Consider the following 26,553-nt stretch of genomic DNA (forward strand, 5'->3'; position numbering starts at 1 on the left):
CTAAAGCAGTCAGATACGGTCTCTAGAGGCCACTTGCAATCTCCCCAGCATAACCTGAAAAGCGTGACCGATGGGATACTGTCATAAATTTTATTTTCACGTGCTTTAAATCTAGAAATTTGCTTTTGGTTAGATTATGCCTAAGATCCGGGATTTATGGATAGTCCTTACATGATTAGTCTACTCATAATACTGATAGATGGACGCGATATAGATAATAGTCATCCTCTAAACTAACCATTATTTTATATAACACCGCATTCGATATATATGAATACATACCAAGGTAAATACCTACCACTAATTTTAAAGATGAATTCTAAGCGAACTGCTTGCGTAACGTTGAAATGATTAATGACGTAATTAATTATATGATACCATGACTCCGAGCTTGCACACAAAAACATAAGTAATTGTAGAATTAATTGCTGCGACATACTTAACTTTATGGCTTTTCTTAGAGCCTGTATATAATACTACCTATATATTATTATAACGTGTATTCATTCAACTTATATGGTTAGAAGTGGTGTTCGCATTTTTAATAATGAACATGCAGTGATATTATGTTGTTTAACGTAGTAGGTATTTATCTCGGCTAAGATGAAATTGTATTGTATGTAAATTGTTTTAACCGAAAATGTATTGTTAAATTACAGAAATAAAAATGTCTACCCCTAACAAAGAACTTGAGCAGATGCCTTTGAAAATAAAAATGGGATTTTGTAACATAAAATTGACAAAAAAACCATTCAATTTAATTCTAGCTTGAAGATATCCTAAGTTTTATCGTGTTGAATGCCCCAAGAACTCGACTAGTAATATAATAAGTAAGTAGGTACGTAGGTACACATACTCACTTGCCCGAAAACACTGAACATTGGTGCCGACGTAGTTTTGTTGCTAGGAATTTTCCCGTAAATTTAGTTCAGTTTAGACTTGCTTTCAACGTTAAGGGAAACTTTGTAAGCCGGAGATTTTTTCAAACAATGCTTGAAGTAATGCTTCTTGTATAGGTATTTTTCTATGTACCTAACTCTTCTTTCCGAACTTTGACGATCAAATTGTAAAACGTTTGATTTGTCTCGGTTCCACCTCATTACTCACCCCTTATCTCATCTCGGTTTATATAAAAAAGGAAAAGCTTAATAGGTAAGATATGATTAATCATGCAAATAAAACTATCTGGTTTTGAAATTCAAGATTCACTTTATTTCCGGCAGGAACGCTTAAGAAATAATAAAGTATAAAAACAGGATCTTTTAAATTAATTTAAAGTACCATGACTATCTTTGAAAACGAAACTTTTTAAAGTAATGTGAGCAATAAACATCATGAAGTTATGTATTTTGATAAATCAAGTAAATGGGAGGCCTTAAAAGTAACTACTTGGAGTTTTTGCGTCGCCATTTTATCCATAATCGTTCATCGTATTACTTAAAAGCATACCTACACTTACCCCCGATTTCTGAGGTACATTCAGCGGTAGTTTATCTATTCAATAACGTTTAAACTCATATAAAAAAAGACTTGTTGACATAAGATTATTATGACTCTTACCAATTTTCCGAATATGAATTGAATATTTTTTATTTAATAGGAAAGTAACAGAAGAAGATACAGAATTGTCATTATTATTTTGTCATTGTATAAAAAAAGCAACATAAAATGACCTCCCATTAATCGGTCCCAGAAAATATAGGTTAGTACATAGGTAATAAGGTTTTTAAAAAAGTGTGAATGATTATTGTTAGGTATCTATGTTTCAGTACATTTATATAACATGTCTGTTTATCTACGTATCAAATACGATTTGACTAGTAAAATAAGAAATCTATTAATTTATTTTGTCTTTACCCACCACTGTACCTACACTCAACTCACAATTTGTCATAGTGTTGATTTTAGATACACCTTTTAGTATTCGAAGAGTTACAGGGTTAGGTATTTACGTTTTGATTTGATTTGCACTATTTTTTTTATAAAACTATGAGAAAAATCCTAAAAGCAAATACTATTACATAGGTATAAGTAAGATTGCCTACCGCGACAAATTTAAGAAAATTGTTACTTATTTAATTTTTAATATGGTTTTATAAAAAACGATCAAATATTAAATCTAAGACAAGAATAATTGGCCTAGCAATTTATAATAACGCCTATGTTCAGGTATTTTATTGAGATATGTCTTATAGATAACATTTTATTAATTGAGAAACATAAAAAAGTAGTAAACACAGTAAACATACATAAGGAAGGACATATAGCACAACGGTAAGTCTTTCCTCGATCAATAATAAACACATCTTAAGATACACAAGTGCGTAATATTAATTGTTTAGACTTATTTAACATTGTAGCAAACGTACACTAATATATTTGTGAAACCCGTCAGTCTTAAGATCCGTCTATTATTACCAGTGTATTGACAAGTATAACTATTTACATTATCAACTAATATTGCGTTAGGAGGTACAAATATTGTGATGAGCATCGCGCGCACCAACACAGTTTTGATTCGTAACATTACCATCACAACCAGACCGGTGAAAATTATTTGTTATCTTTCACTCTTTAGTATGTGTATTACTGCGGCGACGCTCACACTATAATTAGGGTCACTTCTAATATCACTAACACTACAATTAACTATGATTGGTCGTTGATAAGGTAAAGCTATTTATTATCTATTTATTCAGTGCGTTTTTATCTTCTTTCGAAATCCTTATTACATCTCTGTAAGCTGAAAACACTGATCATATTAATAATTGTTTTATATTAATTAAAATGGTTCCTAAGATACTATTATGATGAATAATAATATCTATAGAATATAATATTTCAATAAAAACACACTGTATAACGTAATAAATGTTATGATAAGTAATTAGCTAAAATTACTGTCTTCTCAAAGATATTAACCACACTACCTTTTTGAATTTTAAAACTTTAATCTAAGTATGTCTTAATCCTATATATAATTATCATGGTAGGTATCTATTATATAACAATAAATATCTAAGTATATAGATTAGACAATGGTGTACTTAATCAGAACATTTAAATTTAAAAAGCGGGTTGACGTACAAAATAATACAATATTATTAAACTATTTTTGTTATATGCGGATTAGTTTATATGCATAGAAAATCAATTATCTAAATTATTCGGACAAAAATCCTAGGTCATTAAAGTAATTAAGTAATATTTGCCTACGTAAATATAATAGTAACTAGACTAATTTATTATTAAAGCTTGTTAGCACAAATATATGCTGTTTAGACAATCAAATTGAGACAATCTCGATAGATAGCTGAGGTTATTTTAAGATGTTTCCTAAGATACCTAGAATAGTCACTTAACTAGATATTTGCACATCGAACCCGGTGTCAACCATAATAAGAACTAATGCAATTGAAAGTTATTTCTCAAAAATTATAAAATCAAATCCTCGGTAGTAACCGTCTGTCGTAAAAAGGGGCCTAACGGATATAAATATAGTCAATATCAACAATTTTCGATAAAATCTTTTGTTTAATTTAGAACAAAACTTACTCATATTCATCTAATAGACTAACAAGTTTTCAATAAAATTTAAGTCAACAACAATTAGGTTCACCCAAGGCTTCTCTGTGAAAGACTTAGACTAATTTATAATCTCTATAATATTTTATTTAATCAGTTTAAAGGGTTACCTTTGGCACGCTATATAACTGATCAAAAATCTCAAACTACGGGGTGCGATGTTCAAATTCAATTGGTATCAATTCAGTCGACGATATCTGTAACTGCAGGAAATATATCTATCGCTATCAATATGCTATTGACCAGTGGATTTAAAGGTCTTGACTAGAACAGTTGTGCGTATCAAATATTTTAGGTGGTACATCCTCGTAGGGTGCGACGTGAGCGGAAGCGAGTTCGCGGGCGACTCGCTCGGCTGCACCCATCACGCGCAGCAGGTTCAACCCAGCTAATTTACGGAGCTCTTCTATACTCCACCCTTCCTCCATTAACTCGGCAAACAGCAGGGGATACGACGAAACATCCTCCAATCCTTGAGGTGTGCTGTCAATAACATATTACAATGTTATATTTATTAGCGTTTTATCAAGAACATATAATGCTCGGCAGCGATACTAAGATAGGTAATTCTGTGTTGTTTGCTAGTACCTATTATTGTTCATATTGATAACTTTATTAGTTAAAACTAAGTATAATTAATATACAATTAACATATATTTTTGTCGACCTTATACAATCTCAATACCATCGTTAATACTCTATACATAGTGTATCCAGTTAAAAAACAGAATTTATATATTTATCACACAGCTAATAATCTATCAATACTGAGGGTATAGCTATCTATCCAAAGATCACTACATGTCTCAATATATGTACTCACTAATTAATGCCGTCGTAGCCTGCGCCAAGGCCTACACTGTCCACACCGGCTACATCCCTTATATGATTAATGTGTGCTGTAAAACATACCGTGTCAGTTAATTAATGGCCGTGCAATATAAAAAAGTCAACACCCTAACATCTTTAGAGTTATTCTTTTCTTAAAAAGAAAGAGGACAAAAGTAAGTTTGGATAAAATGAGTTCACAAAGTAGGTTTGTTTTGTTTCTGCGCCTCTGAGTAAGTAATTGGGAGAAAGGTTGAAAGTGTTACAACAGGAAAACAGTTAAGTAACTAATTTATTTAATTTGGTTTCACACCGTTTGAGTTCCTTAGAGGAATTTCGCGACTGAATGGTATCTGGAAGGTTCGCGGCTATTTAAATTTGGTACATACCGATGGCATCCTGAACAGTGGCAGTGTCTTTGCACGTGAGGAATGAGGTATAGAAATTGACCATGATAAGTCCTTTGTTTGCGGCCAGTAAGCGCAGCACCGTGTCGGGCACATTGCGTGTCACGTTGCACAGGGCTCGAGCCGAAGAGTGGGAGAAGAGAACAGGTGCTCGCGACACGGCTAGAGCGTCACGCATCGTACGCTCCGATACGTGGGACAAGTCCACCAGCATACCCAGCCTATTCATCTCTTTCACCACAATCTGTTAGTCAAAAATTGTAAAGTATTGGCTAGGTTACATTCACATTACACTCAAAAGTCTACAAATGTATTTATTGCCTTTTAAAATGTATGGCGAATGTTTACAGAACATAGAACCCGAACATAGTTGCGAAACAAAAAGATTGTACATTTTAAGTTTAGTTGCAACTTGTAGAGTGGAAAGTAAACATTTTAAGTTTAGTTGAGAAGAACAATTAGAAATTATAACTAGATGACATCGTCTGCCTTTTCCTAATAAAGTTATACAAAAAGCCACAGACAATTTGAATATTCATTGCTCGCCATTTTTTTGTCTCATTACAAGCAATTAAAATAAACGGTAAATAGAGTTCCGGCTAGGTCTGGCTGTTTGCATATTTATCATTAAGTGTGTAGTCTATTGTTCCTACCGCTTTTGAAGTTCATACGAGTTTGCGTTGCTTTAAATTAATTGCTAACTTCTTGGAACCTTTGTGGTTTATGAATTCAGAACGTTAGACGGCAAATTTCACAAACGACAAATTGTCGTAATTAGTTTCATAGTAGCTGTCACACTTTTGTCTAACGTATCTTTGTTTTACGTCCGTCTTACACATGTGTACGAACCCTTATATATACAGGCGGATTCACAATGAAAATAAATTATTATAATAACATAGGTAGATGCAAGTTTATCTAAGTAATTAGTAAACTTTCCACGAACAAAACGTAATTATAAGTAAATAAGATCCGTTCATTATCGTCCACTTTTCGTGGACTCTAGATAATGAATAATTTGATGCGACATTATAATAATATCTACTGGAGAGAATCGTTCGTACAAAGTGGCAGTTCCCATGATTATGCAATATACGCTTACATACATGCATTATGAGCAGTTGCCTTTGTACCTTAGTGAGATATTATGATTAAATTAGAATAATTGCATATGATTCGCTTTGATTTGTTCCTGCTATGACAGCGGGTAATTTAGACAGTTTGAAGAGAGAAGCTCTAAGTACGTAAGGGGTATTAATAGTGAGTGCGGGTTTAACGTGCGACACAGGCAACGTTGCACGCAGTCTGCAGTTTAAACAAAAGAAAATATTTCGAAAAGTATCGTTGCAGGTAAACAAAGAACTGCTTTTGCGAGCAGCCCGAGTTCATACAAAGAGAAATATTGCGGTGCGCCAGGATGTTTATGATTATGGCACACTCACTCTACTCGACGTCTTAATCTTAACGGTTGCCTTCTGACTACTTAGCTTCATATTTTAATATTCCTTGTTATTTATGCAGCAAAAACGCTCCACGAGCGTGTATGTCACACAGTTAATATGCAAATAAGTTCAACATAAGTACTTACTCAACAAAAATATTCTAAATTTATGTCTGCTTATTACAAATTCTTAATAACGGCTACCAGACAATGTAAGACAGTAAATTCACTCTTAACGAGCTACCATTGTATAGTCTGCGAAGAAGATTATAACTTCATCTAATCTTAAGAGATTTAAGAAAAATTAAGGGAAGATAACTCTGTCTTAGCCTGGAGGAATAAACTTTTAATGTTTTATTTTATTTCCAATCTGCTTTTTAATTATGTTTATTGACTTTTGGGCGGCAAATTTGACGATGATGGTGTTAAGAGTTTTTGTAATTTTGAATGTTAGTTACCATAAAATGTAAATAAGAAACAATAATTGATTTCACGTAACGCAGCTCATTCGTACAACGTTCGTATATTAAGCAAGCTCGTTAGTCGAAGGTAGAACTGAAACATTGATAGCAACTAAGTCTTACCTTTCCAAAGGGCGTGAGTCCACCTCGAGGCGAAGGTTCTGGTTTGTCTGCCGAGGCACACTCCGCCCACGGAGTATCGCAGGTGGAAGTGAGTGTGAGGTACCGCACTCCTACCTGGTACAAAGTCCTCAGGACACCAAGAGAGCCACCGATAGCGTGTCCACCCTCAACGCCCACTAACGAACACAACCTGTGGTTGGCGTGCGCTGACACTATATCTATGAAAATAAAAAGCCAATAAAATACGAATTACTCAGTGTAGTTTAGAGGAGATAAGAGTGATATCTTAACTGTACAATCAACTTCGTATTGACTCGGGTTCTAATAGTTCCTTGTGTGTTTTAAAAATGTCTGAAACGTATCAGAAATGAAACAAATTTTAAATTGACGAACACACCTTGTTCAAAAGTTAATTAAAATAAAATATAACATAACAGCAACATTGTTAGGTTCATATATTATGAAATAATACAACAACAAGAATCTTTTAAAGATTAAAGGAAATCTATTCAGGTATAAATTGTAATATTATGGAAATTGTTACATCATAAGTTTTAAGTAGTAAATTTCCATGAAGCGAATCGCCTAACTGCTTGAGGCGAGCAAAAGTTTGCGAGTTCAAATCTTACGCCTTTGAAGCTACCCTGGGTAGTAGTTTATCCTATCTAGAACCTACAAAACTTAAGCTAAGCAACGTATTTGTAGGGCGGTTGATATGACTGGTATTAACAGTCCTCGAAGCAGACAAATTATCACCACAATTTTCGGTTAAGCCAGATTTCTGTGAGAGTAAATATAGGTTGTATAACCTGAATGTTAAATTGTAATGTAAAGAATGAACGACCAATCTAAGAATTCTTCAATATTACAATGTCATTTACACAATAAAAATAGTCAAAGCCATTTTAGCCGCCATTAAATGTACCGGTCTACTTCGAAAGATTACGAAGCTTCCTAATGACCGCATAGATTAGATCGGATTTAAATAAGCATTTAGAATATACTTTGTGTAGTTTCTGCATAGCGTGATGGAATAACTTTGTATTTTAACGTTTAAGAAAATATGCTTTTTTAAAAGCTTTGTTTTATATTATCTACTGACCATAAATCAATATTTTATTTTATCTTATGACTTGGCAAGACTAGCTGCAGCTGTAACTGTACAAACTGTGTCGATATCTAATTCAAGCTAAGTATTTGAAAATACTAACCTTACATAGATTTTTATTTATTTAAAATCTTTATTTAATTTATAGAGGACTTGGTACACAAGTGAAGCGACCATGTCGTCCTCGTAATGCTACAATTCAATAAGTAACCTTACATAGATACATCGAAGGTTTTAATCTTCTCTGAACATCTTTGACATTTTACAAGATAGGTAAGTTCAGAAAGTAACGATTCTAGTTATCTGTGTGTAATATACTACTATACCAGTATAACATTTAGCAAAATGTTAAATGTAATAGTAATACTGTCGCTTGCTGGCGAATAATAGATTCGTTCATAAATCACAGGTTTAAATAATGAAGTTATGGGGAAGACTAAATGACGGCTGTGGGAGGACAAGGGTTCATTTCTGTGTGACATTTTTTATGGAAACTCCCATACACATCAATCTTCTAAGCCTCTGAACGTTAGATACATATCAAAATATCTCAGTCACAAAATTCTCTTTGTGTTTTACCAAAATAATATGTTGTCTATCAGTAACGTCAATCAATTCATCTTTTGTGTTGTATTATTGAATTCTCTTTTATCCGACATCCGTTTATTATATTTCTTTTATCTTCTTTGTTTTATCTTTCAAGGTATCATCAAAACTTCGTGGCGTAACTGGACACTAGTTTATTCGATTAGGTCACATAAAGACCTAGTTTTAAGAACTTTTCGACTAACGTATAGCGAAACCTATGATTTGAGAAAACATTTTAACAGACCACACAAATTACTAACAAAGGAGTCATTTAACATATTACTAATATGGCTAATCCTCAAGCTTGACAAATGACAGGGTCAACCCAAAGTTTACCGTGATACAACAATTTGTTATTTGCCTTTGAAAGGTTGTCAAGGTAATTTCGCATACATTAATATAAAAGTATATTAATATGAAATAACGTGGTTAAAATATATTGTAACATTCATAATAGCTAATTGACCGCAGTATGTAATGTAGCGGTTGCATTATTATTGTATAAGACAATAACGATATGTAAATGTGTGGCGTGCTATGATAGCTGTTGGTACATTTTAGTACGCCCAAAAAGGAAACAGTAATAATTTCACAAGTTAAACCCCGCCCAGAAGTGGTTTACTACACGTGTACTTAATTCAAAAACAAGCGTTCACCTTATTCAGGAGGGTTATCAGGGTTTAATACACGGTAAATATAATAAGGTGGAGAAGTACTTTCATCCTTTTATAAAGAATATCGCCGCGCCAGGGTATTGTTTATAGAAAAAAGAAAGGAAAAAGCGAATACCTATAGTTAAACTGAAATCACGTTTTGTTTGCAAACAATACGCAAAGTAAGTCTAAAAGCCGTTTATTTTAATCGACTTCATTTGAATTACAAAAACAATGAGGCTAAAGGAAATGCACGAATTAATTTTAAGAGTTAAATTTTTTTCAGAGACTACAAAGTGAAAACAATGAGCTTTTCATGCAAATACATCGAACGTTTTTACAATAGTCTTTTAACTGATTTCTTATTTAATGTGAAGCGGCTTGATTACAAAGAAAGAAATACAAAGGTGGATTGTGAATTTTCCTCAAGTAAGTAATAGGTAGGTATGATGTAGGGGAGAGCGAGAGAGCGTGAGTGGATTACGTTACCTTCGGCGGAGGTGCAGAGAGTGAGCTGCGGGTGATACTTGTCCGTGAGTCTTTGTATCAAATCAATTTGTTCGAACGTAAGCTGCACCGCGTCCCGGTGCTGCGCGTCGCAAGGCACGTACGCCGCCCAGAACTGCCGACAGAGCATCACTTTGACATATTACTGATTAAATATCACGCACGACTTGGCCACTGCGCTCGCGGAATATCAAATCCCGCAGATATGGAGAACCGACAAAGACTTCATAATGGAATCAGTGATGGAAAACGTGAGCCAACGGATGGCCGACTCGTTTGGCGAGTGTATGACTCATACAATCGTATCGTATATATGTTGTACAAACATATCGCATCAATCTCGTGGAAATGTGCGATCGAGTTGAAACAATTAACTCACTATCATTTCTGTTTCAGTTCATCGTACCGTATCTGCGATTATATCGTTGGTGTATAATGAGAGTATGTATCTTTTGTTTAAGCAACAATAACGCTAACAGAATTGTTCATCAAATGAATGTAGCTATATTATTACTAACGTCTCTTGCTACGTGGTGAAACTTCTATGGCTCGTTAAGATTAAATTACATAAATTTACTTTTAAACTTTAAGTTATGTATTTAAACATCAACCATATAAAGGTAACACAAACATAAGTCAAATATAAAATTTTCGAAAACAACTAAGTAACATGAGTTCAATAAGAAAAACATAAATAACGTAATAAAAATGTTGTTAATCCGGCTAGTACAAGTTTCAAAGTTAGTAGAAACATTTCATCGTGGTCGAGGTTTAGAACAATCAATCTGGTTCAGTAGTGCGCTCCACATCGCACCACTCATGTGGTATGACTCGCAGCTTCGTGTTTTTTACTCGGAGATTAGAGCTGAACTTTTTTACGTTTGGATACACAACTTTATGCATTTCATTTCGGTTTCACGTGACAGGCTTGAATAAACCTGTGTGCAACATACACACATCTCCCGTGTTCCTGTATGCAGCATACAACCTGTATGTCGAGCTCGCATTATTAAAATTTGCATCTACACGAAGGCTGTTCGTCCTCGCTCATATTTATTAATATTTGCGCAAGTAATATACTTAATATATGTAATTAATGTAATATGTTTTAATTATCAAATATTTGAGTGAGAAATATTATTTCGAAAATATATTTTACGTCGCGACTCGAGGTGTAATATCATCCAGGGATTATGGAGTGACCTACTTTATTAAATGGACGATTAATGAAATTGTGTGGTTAGAGGAATTCAACTCACCTGCGCTGCCACCCTGCCTTGTTTGAGCCGCGGCAGGTCCGTGTGGCTCCACGAGCTAGTCGCCCACGGGGAGATTGTCCGGAGGTCCTCGTCGAAACTATCCGAACAATTAACAACTATAAATTTAATAACATTTGTTCAAATAGTTGCGTTTATCTTGTTATTATAATTGTTCATTGCCTATCATTTATGACAGTAGCTTCCTGTTCGTTTATATCACTCAGGTAAGGGATTTGGATTGGATTCTAAACTGTAGGTATGTGTCTAAGTAGTTAATCTCTTTCTGAGTTAATTGGAAAAACAAAATACATAGGCTATCTAATCAGTGGAATCATTTCCATTAACGTTTATTCGAATTAGAACGGTTTACTAAAAAAAACTGCCACACAATTCTTGTTAGCAAAATGTGCCAGCATTTGCCAGAAATACACACTACACAGATATAATGGAATCACAGTAATAACACTTATGTAAAGCTTAGATTGTTAAATAAAAGTCAGATAAGCAGGTACAATGTAGAGCTAGAAAAATACACGGTAACATTACAAGTAGTGGTAGTGGAATCGAATCTCACACCACACACGTGCTCACGTCGCGCGACGCCGGAGAGCTGGCACTGAGCCAACGCGTCCGTCAACATTAACCTCAAGTAGGAAAATTATAATACTTTATGTTATATAACTATCAAGTTAGATTTCTTTTCTTGTTTCATATCATCGCTTTATATGGATACAATAGTCATACAAAGATGCATGTACATGCCAATTCATAAGGAAGGTGGGGTAAATCGTTATGATAAAAAAATGGTCCTCATATTCGTATATATAACAATTGCATAGAGCCTTTAATACGGTAGTTGACTACCAGTCAAATCAGCTACTCTTTATGAAATGTCATAAACACATTTTTATATAGAAATACAACATAGTGACGTCACAGTGTCATATTTTTGTTAGTATCAAATCAAAATTGCAGGACGACAAATATTATAGGTATACCTATCGCGCTACATACTGAAACACAATTATTTTTTCCTTGCCCATTGCTTTCGGACGTCCAGCTTTATATTTTAAAAGCGTATGTAGAGTACAATGTATTGATTTTGAAACATTTCATATCGTATTTTATCGACTGCTGTACCCATATTTGTTTATTTAATGGTACGTAATAGGTATCTCCGATACATCTTTCATGACAAAAGGACTTTAAAGGGATGTTGAAAATTATTTATGGAAGTTAAACGTTTGTAATGTATTGTGTTTCAAACCTATAGATTATTTTCCATTGTTCACAATGATTATTTCGAACCAAATTAAATATGCTTATTACGAGACTAACCCATGATAATCGATGCTTGATGTTATAACAGCGAAGTGTCCAATATACTGACTTAGCCACACAAGCAATCGATAATACATTTTTCAATAGTTAATATTAGTTAACGATATCCTGTTTTTGATGATTACCCCACTACTTAAACGTGTCCTAAAACTGCACCAGTTTTTATAGTATTACTGATAAGACAAGCAAATATCACAACACTTACTTAAAATCCTTAATTCTATTATGTAGAAACTTCCTTATGTTCCATGGTAGGTCGTTGTGTCCGTCCACGAGCGGGGTGTCGTGCAGCAGTCGCTCGGCGAGGCGCAGTCGCTCGTGGAGAGGGGCTCCGGGGGGCGCGCGCAGTGCGAGCGGCCCCGCCACGCACGCCGTGCCCGCCACTAGCACCAGGATGGCCACGCAGCACCATCGCCGGTGCCACACTGACAAACCTACGTCATCTTACTTGATAATATTCATAAACTATACCAACTAAGGTACATTCGATTTCAAGGGCCATCTTGCTACTGAGTCACGGAATCATCACTACATATTATAAAACAAAGCCTCTTTCCGCTGTCTCGTCCGCTGTCCCTATAGCATGCTTCGATATTTAAACTACGCAACAGAGTTTTAAGCGGGTTTTTTTTAATACATAGAGTAATTCAAGAGGAAGCGTTACGTGTAAAAATTTTAAAGGTTTTATGTAAAATAACTCTTAACCGGGAAAGTCGGGGCTAGCCGCTAAATCACTAAAAAACTTTTTAAGAACGATTGTACCGTATGATACATATACAGCGCTAAAAGGTTTTCTTTCTAATGTAATTGTAATAAATCAATAAGGTTAAATACAAACGTTTGATACATAATAACGTACAAAATGTATTTTATACCTACCTACTATTCGATGTTGTTAAAATTGGAAAATGTCACAAATGGAAAAATACTTCCAATTGTACCGTTATTATGTTATTATGAACTGAACTGAAGTAAAATATTCACGCTTTGTGCAATAAAATTGTGCAGCAGAAATAATTAAACGCGTGGCAACATTTTCCAAAGCTGAAAAGCATAATAAGGACCTGGTTGTCCCAGTTGAATTAGTTTGAACTCGATTTGAATATTGCTATTTATTAATATTATACCGTATTACCGTTTAATAGCTTTTATGACACAGCATAGTGCGTACAATATGTACCTTAATTATTTTAGTGTTTGAAATATTTATTATAAAATTATCAGCTAACTTCTCTTGTACTACACTTAAATACTAAATTACTAAAAAGTTTTTCCGTTAAAAGAATTGCCGTGCCATTTATCAAGTGCCCTATAAGATGGTTCTTTTAAAAATAGGCCCTCTATTAATATTGCTCATGATGATCAATTACTTGCAACCCGTGTCATGATTACACCCCCATATTTATTATGGAACAACGCTTTTGAACCTGTTATGATGGAATAGAATTAAACCTGCCAAATTCTGCAACATTTCTAAGCAGGTGAATGCTTTTGACTAGAGCTTACTTTGTAAAAAATAAAGCAATAAAAATCAATTTGGGTCATAGCAACCGCTCGCTAGGAAGCATCCGATAATGTTCCTGTCAGACGCAAACTTACTCGATCACGGCGGCGGATGCACCGGCTTACTTGTTTAGAAAGAATATTGCGAACACGTCCTTTGTGCTATGAAAAATATACAACATGTCTCTTACATTGTGTTTTATAAAAGAATATGAAAACTAAATGAACGGTAACGTAAATTAACGTTCTCCCGATAACGTCATATAAACATATTTGTTCCTCACATACAATTTTATTTATTGCGGCACCTACAGATGAAATTCACATATCTACTCTATGTTTTATAACGCAATATTGTTTTCGATTTATCATTTTGCTTGTTGGCGCATAGAAGGAATGGAATAAAAGGAAATTCTCTGTGGTGAAACAAAGGTGGATATAAATAAACGCTACAGGCAACCTAGCTTCTGATAAGAATTTAGGCGGTAGCAAGATAACATATCCTTTGAAGCTAAGAAGGAATTAATGAGATACGTATAAAGATAGATTAAAGTATATTGTGATGAATTTACTTACGTGAGGAATTTCCAGTGGTGGTGGAGCTGTGACTGGTGGTGGAGGTGGTGCCGGTGGGCAGCCACTGCGGTGACTTGCACGCGTTGCACGCCGCCACGCGCCCGCCCTGGCTGCGCTCCGTCACATCTGGGGCTGGTGTAGAACGCTTTTTGCCCTGACATTTGTTTTTGTTAGAATAAGTACTTCTAGAACCACATAAAAGATCGCCCTAACATATTGCAAGCTGATTAAAACAAAATAATACATTGCTTTCTATTTGACGTAATATAATACCGATCTTAGCACATAATAAAATGTTGCTCGTTTATTATCAACTTGTCTTCAGGTAGGAAACTACTGTAAGCGTCTTTGTGCTCACGTCAAACATATCATCTTAGAGGTTGTGCGCGCACGCTTCAATTTGTTTTAATTTAGATATTCTTTATGCAGAATCTTATTGAAATCTACTCTTATAATGTAAGGGTTCTAAAATGATTTATTTGAATAAAAAATTGCGGTCATGATCTTTTTCATAACGCATCAAATAAACAAAAATGAAACAAAAAAATTAGAACCCGTAATGTGAATATTATGCGGGCCGATTAATGTATGTTTGTTACTTACATGTGTGTCATAGAATATAGATGGTAACCGCGTGTCGTGTGATGTGTCACAGGTGCAGTGTGCGTGCGCGGTGCGCGGTCCGCCCATACCCATCACGTCGGCGTCTATAAACGTTTGTGCGTCGTCATCCACTAAATCACTACGAGTACTTCTCGACTCCATTGTGCTCTCGTCCCGTGCCCATGTCTCCGATAATCTGTCTCTAAATCGTTCACTGGGAAAATCGTTATATGACATTTGTCTTTTAATGCTCTTACACCGACTGCGATTGTCTAGAGTAGAAAACTTTGTTCTATCTAACGCCGGAGAGTTTCTCGTAACGAGTATGTCATTATTATCGAAACTTCGCATCTTCACCATTTTTTGTGAGTTTCTTCGGTGTATATCTGCACTTACATTGTAGTCTCTCAACTTATCGAAACATTGGTCCACGTTTCCAGAAAAATTGGCATATGTTGAAGCAGTACTTTTTAAGTCCTCTTTTGCTTGAAACCCCGAAGACGTAAAAATACAGCTTTGGCTATTTACTCGTCTTTGCGACTTGTCTGCCAGTGACAACATCGACGCTTTCTTGAGAGAGCTCATCGAGCCTGATGTTATCTCGGCCAGTTGGACAGCGTTTTGATGTTTTTTTGATATTGCTTCCCCACCCATCTTTTTTAAATTAGATAACTTCCTTTTTATCTTTTGCACAAGCGTATTTCTGGGATCGTATGATATTAGCTGTTTTGAAATATAATTTGAAACACCAATAGTCTTGCTTTTGTTAAATTTTCTGTCCAAACTTCGGTGAGATCCCACCGAGAGATGACTCCGATCATTGCCCCGTTTTATTCGCTCCAGATCGTAGATGCTAAGAGTGTGGCCCCTTTGATCAACAACATTGCGGTGGCAGTTTACGTAATTGTTTTGTTGTACATTACAATTACAAACTAAATTAAAATCATGTTTCGATATGTGGTCATCTAGACATTGTCTCTGGGCAGCGAGGGCGAGACAAGCCTCACAGTCGACGCCCAGCAGGAGCTCAAGACTAGTGTTTCTGATGAAGCCATCGCTGAATGTTCGTGAACGAAAATGTGCAGCATTTTGTGTGAGTCTAGTTTCCCAGTCAGTGGGCAGGCCGGCGGCGGCCGCGGAGGTCGCGCCGCCCGGCCCGCTGGCCTCGCTGTCCACCATAGTGGAAGCATCGCGATTCACTTGGATAACTCTCGGCTGACGAAACACGCGACTATCGCTTCGCACCGAGCTTCGTGAAGGCGACGGCGATGGACGCTTGTAGCTCTCCACTTGAATCATGTCTTTGACTTTCAATTACGGCAATCGGCTTGATGAAATGATTCTGTAACAAATATTTTTGTTAGATCTTAAATCAATATGTTTCAAATTATTAATGGCTTTTATTTTACCTACGGAAAGAAAAACAAAGTATTAATAAACACGTACCTACTTGTAAAAAGGAGTTATAATTAGGTAGGTCGAGTCTACAGAAAGCCAAATTTAGAATCTGTCTACACATTTTTAGATTAAGTTCACATTAAGGTTAAACATACATATACGCTAGCCGGTTAAGAGCGCTACGCACCTGTCTTTGCTAAAGCATATAACCGATTAGATCCCTCTATTTCAATTTGAGCGCTCTCCTCGGCATTCCCATTTGCAACAACACTGTTAAGCCCCTTTGCCAATCTCTTCCAATCAATGTTAGAAGCAAATGTATTACTTAACCGTTACGACATTATATAATTAGATCTAGTTGTAGTATTTTAAACATGTTAGCAGTTTAAACATAGATATATGTATTTGACCTCAAATTGGCTGGTCTGGAAAAAATAACGGAACAATGTAAATAAGAAAAAGTAATGCGAAAAAAAGCTATTGCTTGATAGCGGGCTACTGCTTTTCTAAACACGATTGAGAGCTTAAACCCCTTAAATTTCTATCTTTATCTAACTCTTCTGTATTAAAATGGATAGTGTGTAGTGATTCAAAATATTCATAGTTCTATTGTCAAAACGCGAGCCCTATATTGATGTTTCCTGGAAACGTTAGTGAACTTCCCAGTTGCAAATTCATTATTGAACTGAACTGCGGTAGAGGCAAAACGTTTATCCGGAAAACATAGTATAGGTTGTGTAGCTAGTTGAATAAACTTTATAGCTAGCTAGTAACAAATCATTTAACTTTAAAATACAAAACGAAAACTCAGTTAATAACGGCAAAGGCAGCCGTTTATTATTTTGTATTACGAAAAAGCAATCATAGGATAAAAAATGAAAGGTACACAACTCTGACCGCCTAATTTGTATATTATACCAACAAATAAACAATCATACGACAGGTTTTACCTAACTTACCCAAATCTATTGAATCCCGTATCGGGTTTAGGGATTTCTGATAAACACTGCGTATGGAACGTGATGTGAAATTTTATCATTTTCAGGAACAACATAAAAAACAAATCTTATCATTGGATCTGGTAAATTAATAATTCAATATAATATATATACAGTAACGTTTGTATCTGCATATTCCGTAAACACAAGAACTCGTGCCCGTAATTTTGTTTCAGTGGCTTTGGTTTTGGCGAGAGTAATAAATTAAATGCTATGCTAAGGAGTAACTTGATGAAAACCTTGAAAATTTCATAGATCTTACGGTTATTTATGTAAACAAACTCATACACGCATATTCTTTCAATTTGTTTTTTTACATTGAGTGGGACTCTTATGGCATTCTATGTGATGTTACTTAAGTACACCATCTTTGAGGGTAACAATCATAAGCATCTGAATTGTAAAGCAGGATTTAATTGTCGATACTCTTATACACCCAGCGCTATTTTAGCCGGAGCTCGGATAATCCTCAATCCAATTAGGATGATTGGCTTAGCATTATACTCACGTAATAACTACTCAAATTCTCGTTTATGAAATATATGATGAAAGCGAAAAAGCGAACAACAAACTAGGTTATGTCACTAATGTGCCTAACTTTGGCCAAATATTTAGTCTATAGAGGTTATAAAGTTGATCCGTTCTGGAATGTGTCCCGAACTTGTTAACTTTGGACAAAAAACATACTTATAATGATTGTTATCATACACAATATGAACTTGCCCATCGGATCATAACTTTGAATATTATGTATTACGCTATACAAACAACGATATGTCTCAACTCAAATATTACTATAATAATATTGTACTGTTATGTCACAATTATACACGGTCTTGTCCAATCCACATTTACATGAAGTTTTATAATAACTTGGTATTACCACAAACCGTAATTTAATCGAAGCTATTTGGTAATTTAAAATATGCTGCTGTTATTGTTTGTCTTTTTGCGGTAAAAGCGGTTATACCTATAGGCTGACCGTAATTACCTTTATTGGTTTTCTCGACTTTAATATTTGTAATATTGGCCCTTCAGCCGCTGTAATGAAGTAATATTTGGTCATAATGACTTGAAAGCTAAATATTATGCAACATTATTAACTTGCAGATCTTATAGAGGCGATATAATGACAACCGCAACAGCCAAGAAACTGCTAATAAGATTCGTAGCACCGTCGTAGCCTGTCCGTAGCAAGTTCGTAGCGAAGAGACATGCTCAGACCTCAGACATTATCAATACAGTCGCACGCCGTTAAACTTAAACCTATGCATAGCTGATAGTGGGTTTGATTATTAACAACGAGTGAACACGCTTAGACTGTTTAGTTTTAGACTCCACTGGGGCCCCTAATTCAGGCCAACAGCCTGGAGCGAATACGTGGGAAGTAGATCTTTACTAATTAACAATTAATTTGTACTAGGTTCAAGTAACTTAACATTATCTTAACGTACCTTTATATAGTTATGCATATATAAAATAAGCGGTGATTACAGAGATAGGTCAGGTATAGATATCTACGAACAAGCTACGACAACTGTCTACGGCGCGAAACCAGAGGTCTTATTAGCACATTGCACGAGGACACTGGTAAATTATAATAAAGCCTCTCGAGACCCGTTTGACAGGTTCCGCTAGTTTACTCAGTAGTGCTTGAAATTTCAATGAAACACGTAAGATTAGTGAAGTTAGAAACTGAACATAATATAAGATTGTTTCCTATAACAGCAATAAATACTAACAAGAAATAGCTTCGATACTAATTTGAAACAATAGGTAAACTCGCAGTGCGCGACTACAGCTGTCTGCACAATTATTTGTAGGAAACTGCCTCTAACTGAACTCCGTGTAAATTTATTTCTGGTTTAAATGACCCGAACTCGGTCTGCGGAGTGCGAGCCCCTCAATTTGGTATTTTTTTAGCGTTTACTCTACCGTGTAAGTTGCGCTACTTAACTTAATAATACCTACGGGAAATACTATTTTAAATAAACTGCGCATCGTATTCTAATATACTTTATAATTAGAACCGCCAGACGCTTGTTCTGGCTCCACTGTGCTCTGTAATAGAGGAGATAATTGTATGAAGTAGTCACGAGAAGCAATGTTTCCAACATTTACTATTTTACATCTGAAGCACACAATTACTAATTGTTTCAATGTTTTATTTATATCCACGTACCTATATATTCATGAGTAGTAACAAAAGAAAATGTTGATTATTTTGTATAAGAATCTAATTAAACACACGATAAATTGTATCAGGTTCTAATCTTATGTAATAAGTTCTATCTGAAAAGTACCTATTTCTGCTATATTGTGAGAGTATACCTTCTTTCACCGGAGGCTTACAGTCACGTCTATAGATATGCATTACCCAAAACACGTGTAAAAGGTATAATACGGCCATTTTATTGTGGCTACCCGAATCTTCATAACATATTGAAAATAAACATGTAACACATGGAAGCGAGGGTAAATATTATCGAAAATTATATAGGAACAAACAAGGGTACATGTTCAGCCGAGTATTTGCTCAATAGAATAAAAAATATCAGATAATGTGAGCATTCGGCTGATAAACAGTAACCACGACACCACATATCGTCGCGTGCACTCGCTACACTTACTTTTTCTTTCGAGTGTGTTTACCACTTCAGTGGTTTGATCGCACCATATAAACATGGCTCGCCTGATTCTTATGGTACGAATGATTGACTATAAACATACTGGTGCACATATAAAAATAATGATCCACCATAAAAAACATATAAAATATGCATATAATATGTGATGCATGTTTATATGTCATTTGGAAAATTACGTCACTGAAAATATCATACTTGAGTGTAATGCTGTAAAAAAATATGTTTATTATTTTAAGTTGTAGTAAAGAATATCTTGTACATTCGACAAAAGATATATAGTTATATTCAATAACCTAACCTAACTTATCCGCAATTGATTGTGTATTATGGTAGATGATAAATACAAAGGAATAACTGCTATCATGAACACGAGTGTACAACCTGGTATCATATATATTAAAAATGGTTTTCTTGTTCCTTTAATACTGTCAACATATATAAGCACCCTCTAGAATATACATAGCCTGTAGATAATATTGCTGCAGCCGTAGTTGCCGCTTTATCCACGTCTTATCCTTATCCAACGGGGAAATTGTATAGATGCATCTACCTTCATATTTTAAAAGATCCCTGGATTACACAAGCAACTTGTTTAAACATTTTCAAGAACACCAAAATAAATGTTAAACTAACCCTTCATATATTTGCTAAACATATAAACTGACGCGATAACATCAAGTGTTTTACAAAAAAAGGGGTAGCGAATGAACTACATGCCGTACAAAAATTGGGTTAGCTCACTTTGTAACTATTCAACTTTACTCTTATCGTGTTATTATATCATGTTCAACAATATATCTTATACTAGCTTTTACCCGCGACTTCGTCCGCCACCTGAATTTTCCCATGGAAATGCGTAATTTTCCCGGGGTAAAAAGTAGCCTATGTCCTTTCTCGGGTATCAAAATATCTCCATACCAAATTTCATGCAAATTGGTTCAGTAGTTTAGGCGTAATTGAGTAGCAGACAGACAGAGTTACCTTCGAATTTATAATATTAAGTATGGAGTATGGATATAAAAATGAATCGCTAAATTTGTTAGTAAGCGCAAAACTCAAACAGGGCTCAAACAATTCGACTTGAAATTGACATTAAAACTACTATACTTAGGTTTTTAAAATACGGGAAAGGTTATTATGGTGAGAAAAATCAAAGATAAAATGAAAGAAAATTTGTGAGCGGGGCTGCGTGTAGTTTGTATATTGTTTTTATGTAAGATAATGGTAAACATTTTCACAATGAAATTTTTTTGCATATCATTATAACTTTAATTTAAAGTTCAGCGTGTTTAGTGATTTTTCCGTTTTTTTTAATATACATACATCATTTAAATAAGTGTTTCGTGTTTTTGAAATTATTTCATTTGCTTAAAACAACACCTATCAAGGAAATTCGGACACATATATGCGATGTCTCATTTCATTTGATCTTACCATCCAGGTCGACATTGTGGAATGCAAATAACGAATTCTATTGAATTAATTAGTATGCTACGACCTAGTCTGAGCAGTAGGCGGTTAACTACGAATTTGCTACGGGCTACGAGATAGCTACGAGTGTGCTACGAAAAGGCTACATCACATATTTAGAAGGTTATATAATTAAATCAGATTTTTTTCGTAGACGTCACTCAGTTATTTATGATGATTGAAACATTGATGATGATTATGTTATAGGACCATAAATATTGATATGGGTAACCATTTTCTTTCCGATATTTTTTAGACTAATCATAAACAAACTCGTTAAAGATATTTAAATTAGTTTTTTTTTAGTTCAATATAGACAAGCGTCCTATTAAGTTTCAAGCTAATTTCATATTCAATATAATTAATAAATATTCATATGAATTCTAATTATATGAGTAAAAATAATTCTTAAAGCACTTTAATTATTATTTTTCTAATAAAACGTTACCTACGAGTCATACTTTGTTTTAAAAACATAACTTGTAAGTTCATATAAACATGTACAGATTATATATAAAGCAACGGCATGTCCACCACTAAATGATACCAATACATTTTGCCAAAACAACATCATCGTAGAACATCCAACAGGCGCATAGTAAACAAGTAGATAGAATGTTACATTTCACGAGTGAGCAGAGAAAAAGTCAAGCTATTTCAGAGAAAATCGTGAACTAAATCGTGTGTTGGTTGTTCGATACGATAGTGAGACATTGTGGCAGCGAGCGATCCGCAACAAGCGAGTCGTAGTGCCGACAGAGGGGTGAATGGAAGATCTCCAGGAGACGAGACGCAGCGTCGTCGGACGACGGGAATAAGCCATTTCTGTTTTATGTTTGTTTTGCCGCTCCGCCATCACAATACGCCTTTTGTGTCGGTATACATTTCAACATTCATTATCATCAGATTACTCACGTGCATGCATGCATATCTACCAAGATAATCCTTTATATTCAAACATTTCTAGACAAATAATATCTTTTCATGTACCAACTAACTCGAATCTATTAAAGATTTGATTTTCATAAAGGTATATTAATTTACCTTCACGTCTAAACCAAACGTTTTAGAGAATTTTGCCAAATTACAAACTTTTCCGCCTGAAACGATTATTTGTTTCAATTATTAAACTTGTTTGTATTAACGTTTAGGGCAATACATCGACCGTAAACAAGGGATCAAAACATCCAGAAAACTATGCAATACTGTGTCCGCATTGAACTGGAACAATATTCACTGATTTCGTTCACTTGTTAAGATTCTACTTTGTTAAAAACTATCTTGTGTTCGTTGAATAATTTATATATTTTTTCAGATAATGAAGAGGTACCTACTTCAGACGTCTTATATTTGTTGTAGAGTAGGAGCCGTATACGCATATTCAACAAAATGAATGCGACGTCAATACCCGTCTATAGCTCACGGCACAAAACTGGTACAAGAAGATAAAGCTGCTTCCTCGCTATTGTTATGTAAGTATAATAGGTCTCCGAGGTACATACGCATATTTATCCTTCTTAATTATATACGTTTGTATAGGTATATCGCAGGACAAAAACTACGACATTTATCCACATATGTTACAAATACCGACATCTTTAGATAGGCTTTCATTGTCTGGCCATCTCTGAACACCGTTCCATTAACAGAATAATGGAAATATCTACAGGAGGGAAAATAAAATGTGGGGAAAGATTTCTCTGCAGGTAACTAAGCGGTCATTTGTAAGCGGTCGAGAAAAATGCTCACTCGTCCAGAAAAAAATAATCGAGTGAACGACTTCGGTATATCATTGAGCTTTCAAAACTTGAGTGCGAACGTCGTCAATTACACGGGCGAATTAAATCTATAGCCGAGATATCGCACCACTTTGATGATTTGAATAATGGTTGAGGCACAATCAAGGTACAATACACCGAGTGACGGATTACATCGATCTACTCGGTGCTAATCATTCTCCGTTGTTGTTACCAGTTCGCTGTTTATTCCACTTTATTAAAATAGAACGAGAGATGAGAGCCAATCATAAAGTTGTCGAACTTTTTGAAATTATATCAAACATTTAGCCGACCAATTATTTAATAGACAACATTATTATTGCGGCCGAGAAAGCTTAAATATATAGGTTTATTTTCTATTGATTAATATTAATTGGTACCTCTAATCGGTTACCAAGTAGTGTGTAAGGAGTTTGCGACTTGTAATTACAAGATCACGGCTTTGATTATTCGGGTCGGACACTGTTATCGGGATTTTCAGTTAGTAAATTTTTAATAAGAGCCCGAAGTTTGGTCATTACCCAGGATAATGGCAATTGGCCTCCTCTTTATTATATGGGACCGAAAACAAGATATTTGGCGACATTTGCGCGCCTCGTTACGCTTTAACCTGTACAAATAAAGTATAACATTGTGAAAATATCAAAATAGATAATTATGACGGCTCGAGCGCTAAATAAACTGTACGAACTGCAAATACTCCAACAAAGACTCATTTAAAATAAATACAATAAAATAAAATGTGCATTTACGGTCGAAAGATTTTGGTGTTTAAATTCAGATAGGACATGTACTTATATGAATGGTACGAGTGGAACTGGGAGTGTAGTCCCGGGGGCCTCCTACAATGAATATAAATGTGTATTAAACAGTCAAATATTTTTATTACGGATCTGAATCCAGTCATTGATATGACGTTTGGTTAATACCGAATGTATTGTATAATATCGGGTATCAATTTACATAGATTACAGACATTTTGCGGGTGCTTAATAAATCCGTGGGTAATCTCGCTTACTCGCCAGGGACTTATTACTGTTCAAATATTAACCATAACGTATCTCGATATTAGATCGATTATCCTCAGTTTCATTATAACCTCGCGCCTGTTGTTTAAAGGGATAGGCAGATCCAAACTTGAGAGTTTCAGCATTATTAGATAATGAGCTAATTGAAATTACAAACAGGAACAAACTAAGGTGGTGAATTTCCACTTAATCCGCGCAAAATAAATTGTTACCCTGAACGTGGTTGAAAATGTAAATATTTAATGAATGAAAGAGAAAATTATGTCTTAAGTGGGTTGTTACTATTTTCTTATCATCTGGTTTATTCTCATGCTCTTTTAAGATAGAAAAACTAGTTACGTTTAATAATGGTCCGACGAGCGTTCTTCTATGCATACAGCTTGAATGAATTCTCTTTGTAGCGCGATTATAGTCCAGAAAAATTAACAGAATAATTAAAACCATCACATTGCCAACGACCAAATTGAATTTACTTTAAAATTATGACTCATTTATCTTTTAGCATAAATTAAAAATGTTTGCTTTAATATGCGCAAAATGTTTTTCGTTTTTGGATGAAACATTTAAATGAGTACGTGATGTTAATTTATTACCGAGGAATAAAGGAGCTTTATTTTACAGAAGCCGACGGTAAAACTAAATACGAAGTCGTTCTAAATAATGGCTTAGTTTTTACTATGCAGCAATTTATTTTAAAAATACACCTTGTTTTAAAGACAGGTTGACCGCTATAACTCTGTGAACTAACCGCAGTACCGATATATGAACGAACGATCGTAAAAATACTAAAGAAGCCTTTTCCATTGATACGTAAAGCGACAGATCCCATTGACGCGAACCTTACGTAGTAGCTGATAGTTATCGTTATAACACGTTATTGTGCAGGCGAGGCAAAACGTGTTTTACAATACCCATTAAATAAAACAACACCATCTAATCTATTAATTTAAATAAAAACTTATTTTGCGACCGTATGTGCCTGTAGCAGCATTAACATATTTAATAATATATAATCATATTATATTTATAAATAAATAAAATACTTACCTACTTTGTAAATACGTGGCACCGATAAGAAAACTTGCTTTGTTAAGAAAAAAGTTGACTGTAAACTAATATTTACTCAAACTTTAAGTGAAAAATACAGCTCATATGGACCTCAATTACTGTTTATATCTGTTTTGTAATAAATTAAGAAATAACAACTTTAAAGATATATTTTATGAGTACTTACACGTAAATGAAACATTGAATGAACAAATCACGTGAAAGTTTCACACAAATTAATTGTTCCACAGGTGCTCCCCATGATATTTTAAAGTGACATTAGTCTCGTCGTTTGAACACAATGGTGTTGTCGGCATGCTTTGAATAGCTCGCCGTAGTCGAGCCCGGCGCTCGGGTGAAAGGTTAGATTACGTGCGCGCTCGCGAGCCGCCAGCGAGCTACGGACGTGCTACGCGTGGCTATAAGGCTACGAGGGCGACGCGGACGCGAGTGCAGGCTGGCGGGAGTGTCGAGCACGGGCGCGAGCGGCCGCGGGAGACGCGTGGCTCGGACTGGCTCCGCTCGCCGCTCGCTGCGAATAATCCATACCCGAGAGGCGAGGAGGCTGTATTTACCGGACCGAAGGGCGGTCGGGCGAGCGAGCTCTGACTGCTCCCGCCGCCGCAGCCCACCACGGCTGCGTTGCACGCCACGCTCTGCGCTCCTTCATGTTGACACAATTTCAAATAATGTCACATAATTTAGGGTCGTACGCTGATTGCGCTTCGCAACGGTTACGTAAAGACTCCATCGATGGATTCCGGCGAGCGTTAACGATGTTATTTTTGTCACTGATTCTTCTAATTGAGTTTCAAACTAATGTAACTTTGAGCAAACTCAAATACTAACTGATAATTAAACAGAAATCACAATGTCAATCAATCTTAACTATTGATTTATTACCTTGCGCAAAATTATAACAAAACCCGTGCAAAAAAGGTTAAGGTATAGATCGATATTTATGATATTATTTTATTACTATGTATAATATCGTATAAAATAAGAAATCTTGTATTAGCAAAGAGGTATAAGAATAACGATAAAAAGTAGATACCAACTGCGTACTTATCTAACTTATAAAGAGTTGAGGAAAGTTGAATTTGCAAGTTTAAAAGGCATGTTTTACCACCTGCGATAAGCGACAACTGAGCACGAAAATAAGACTTTTTAGCGTTACATTATTTGAGTCATGTCTCCACCGAA

The 26,553-nt window shown here is 35.1% G+C and overlaps 1 protein-coding gene across 2 annotated transcripts; it reads right to left on the bottom strand.

The window, feature by feature from the left end:
- Window positions 1–1,195: 1,195 nt before the first annotated feature.
- Window positions 1,196–25,849, bottom strand: LOC142987419 (uncharacterized). Of its 2 annotated transcripts, none has more exons than XM_076136158.1 (10): window positions 25,538–25,849; window positions 14,984–16,325; window positions 14,381–14,534; window positions 12,507–12,726; window positions 10,961–11,057; window positions 9,684–9,816; window positions 6,846–7,063; window positions 4,803–5,064; window positions 4,409–4,484; window positions 1,196–4,068 (listed from the first exon to the last, which is right to left on the bottom strand). In XM_076136158.1, exons 2-10 carry the CDS (start codon window positions 16,280–16,282, stop codon window positions 3,837–3,839), a joined length of 2,691 nt encoding a protein of 896 aa, XP_075992273.1. In that variant the 5' UTR covers window positions 16,283–16,325; window positions 25,538–25,849; the 3' UTR covers window positions 1,196–3,836. The 2 variants fall into 2 exon arrangements, with proteins under 2 accessions (XP_075992273.1, XP_075992272.1); XM_076136157.1 differs by having other exon boundaries at window positions 12,507–12,735.
- Window positions 25,850–26,553: the final 704 nt, after the last annotated feature.

This window comes from Anticarsia gemmatalis, chromosome 3 (assembly GCF_050436995.1).
Source record: "Anticarsia gemmatalis isolate Benzon Research Colony breed Stoneville strain chromosome 3, ilAntGemm2 primary, whole genome shotgun sequence".
In the NCBI taxonomy this organism is placed as follows: domain Eukaryota; kingdom Metazoa; phylum Arthropoda; class Insecta; order Lepidoptera; family Erebidae; genus Anticarsia; species Anticarsia gemmatalis.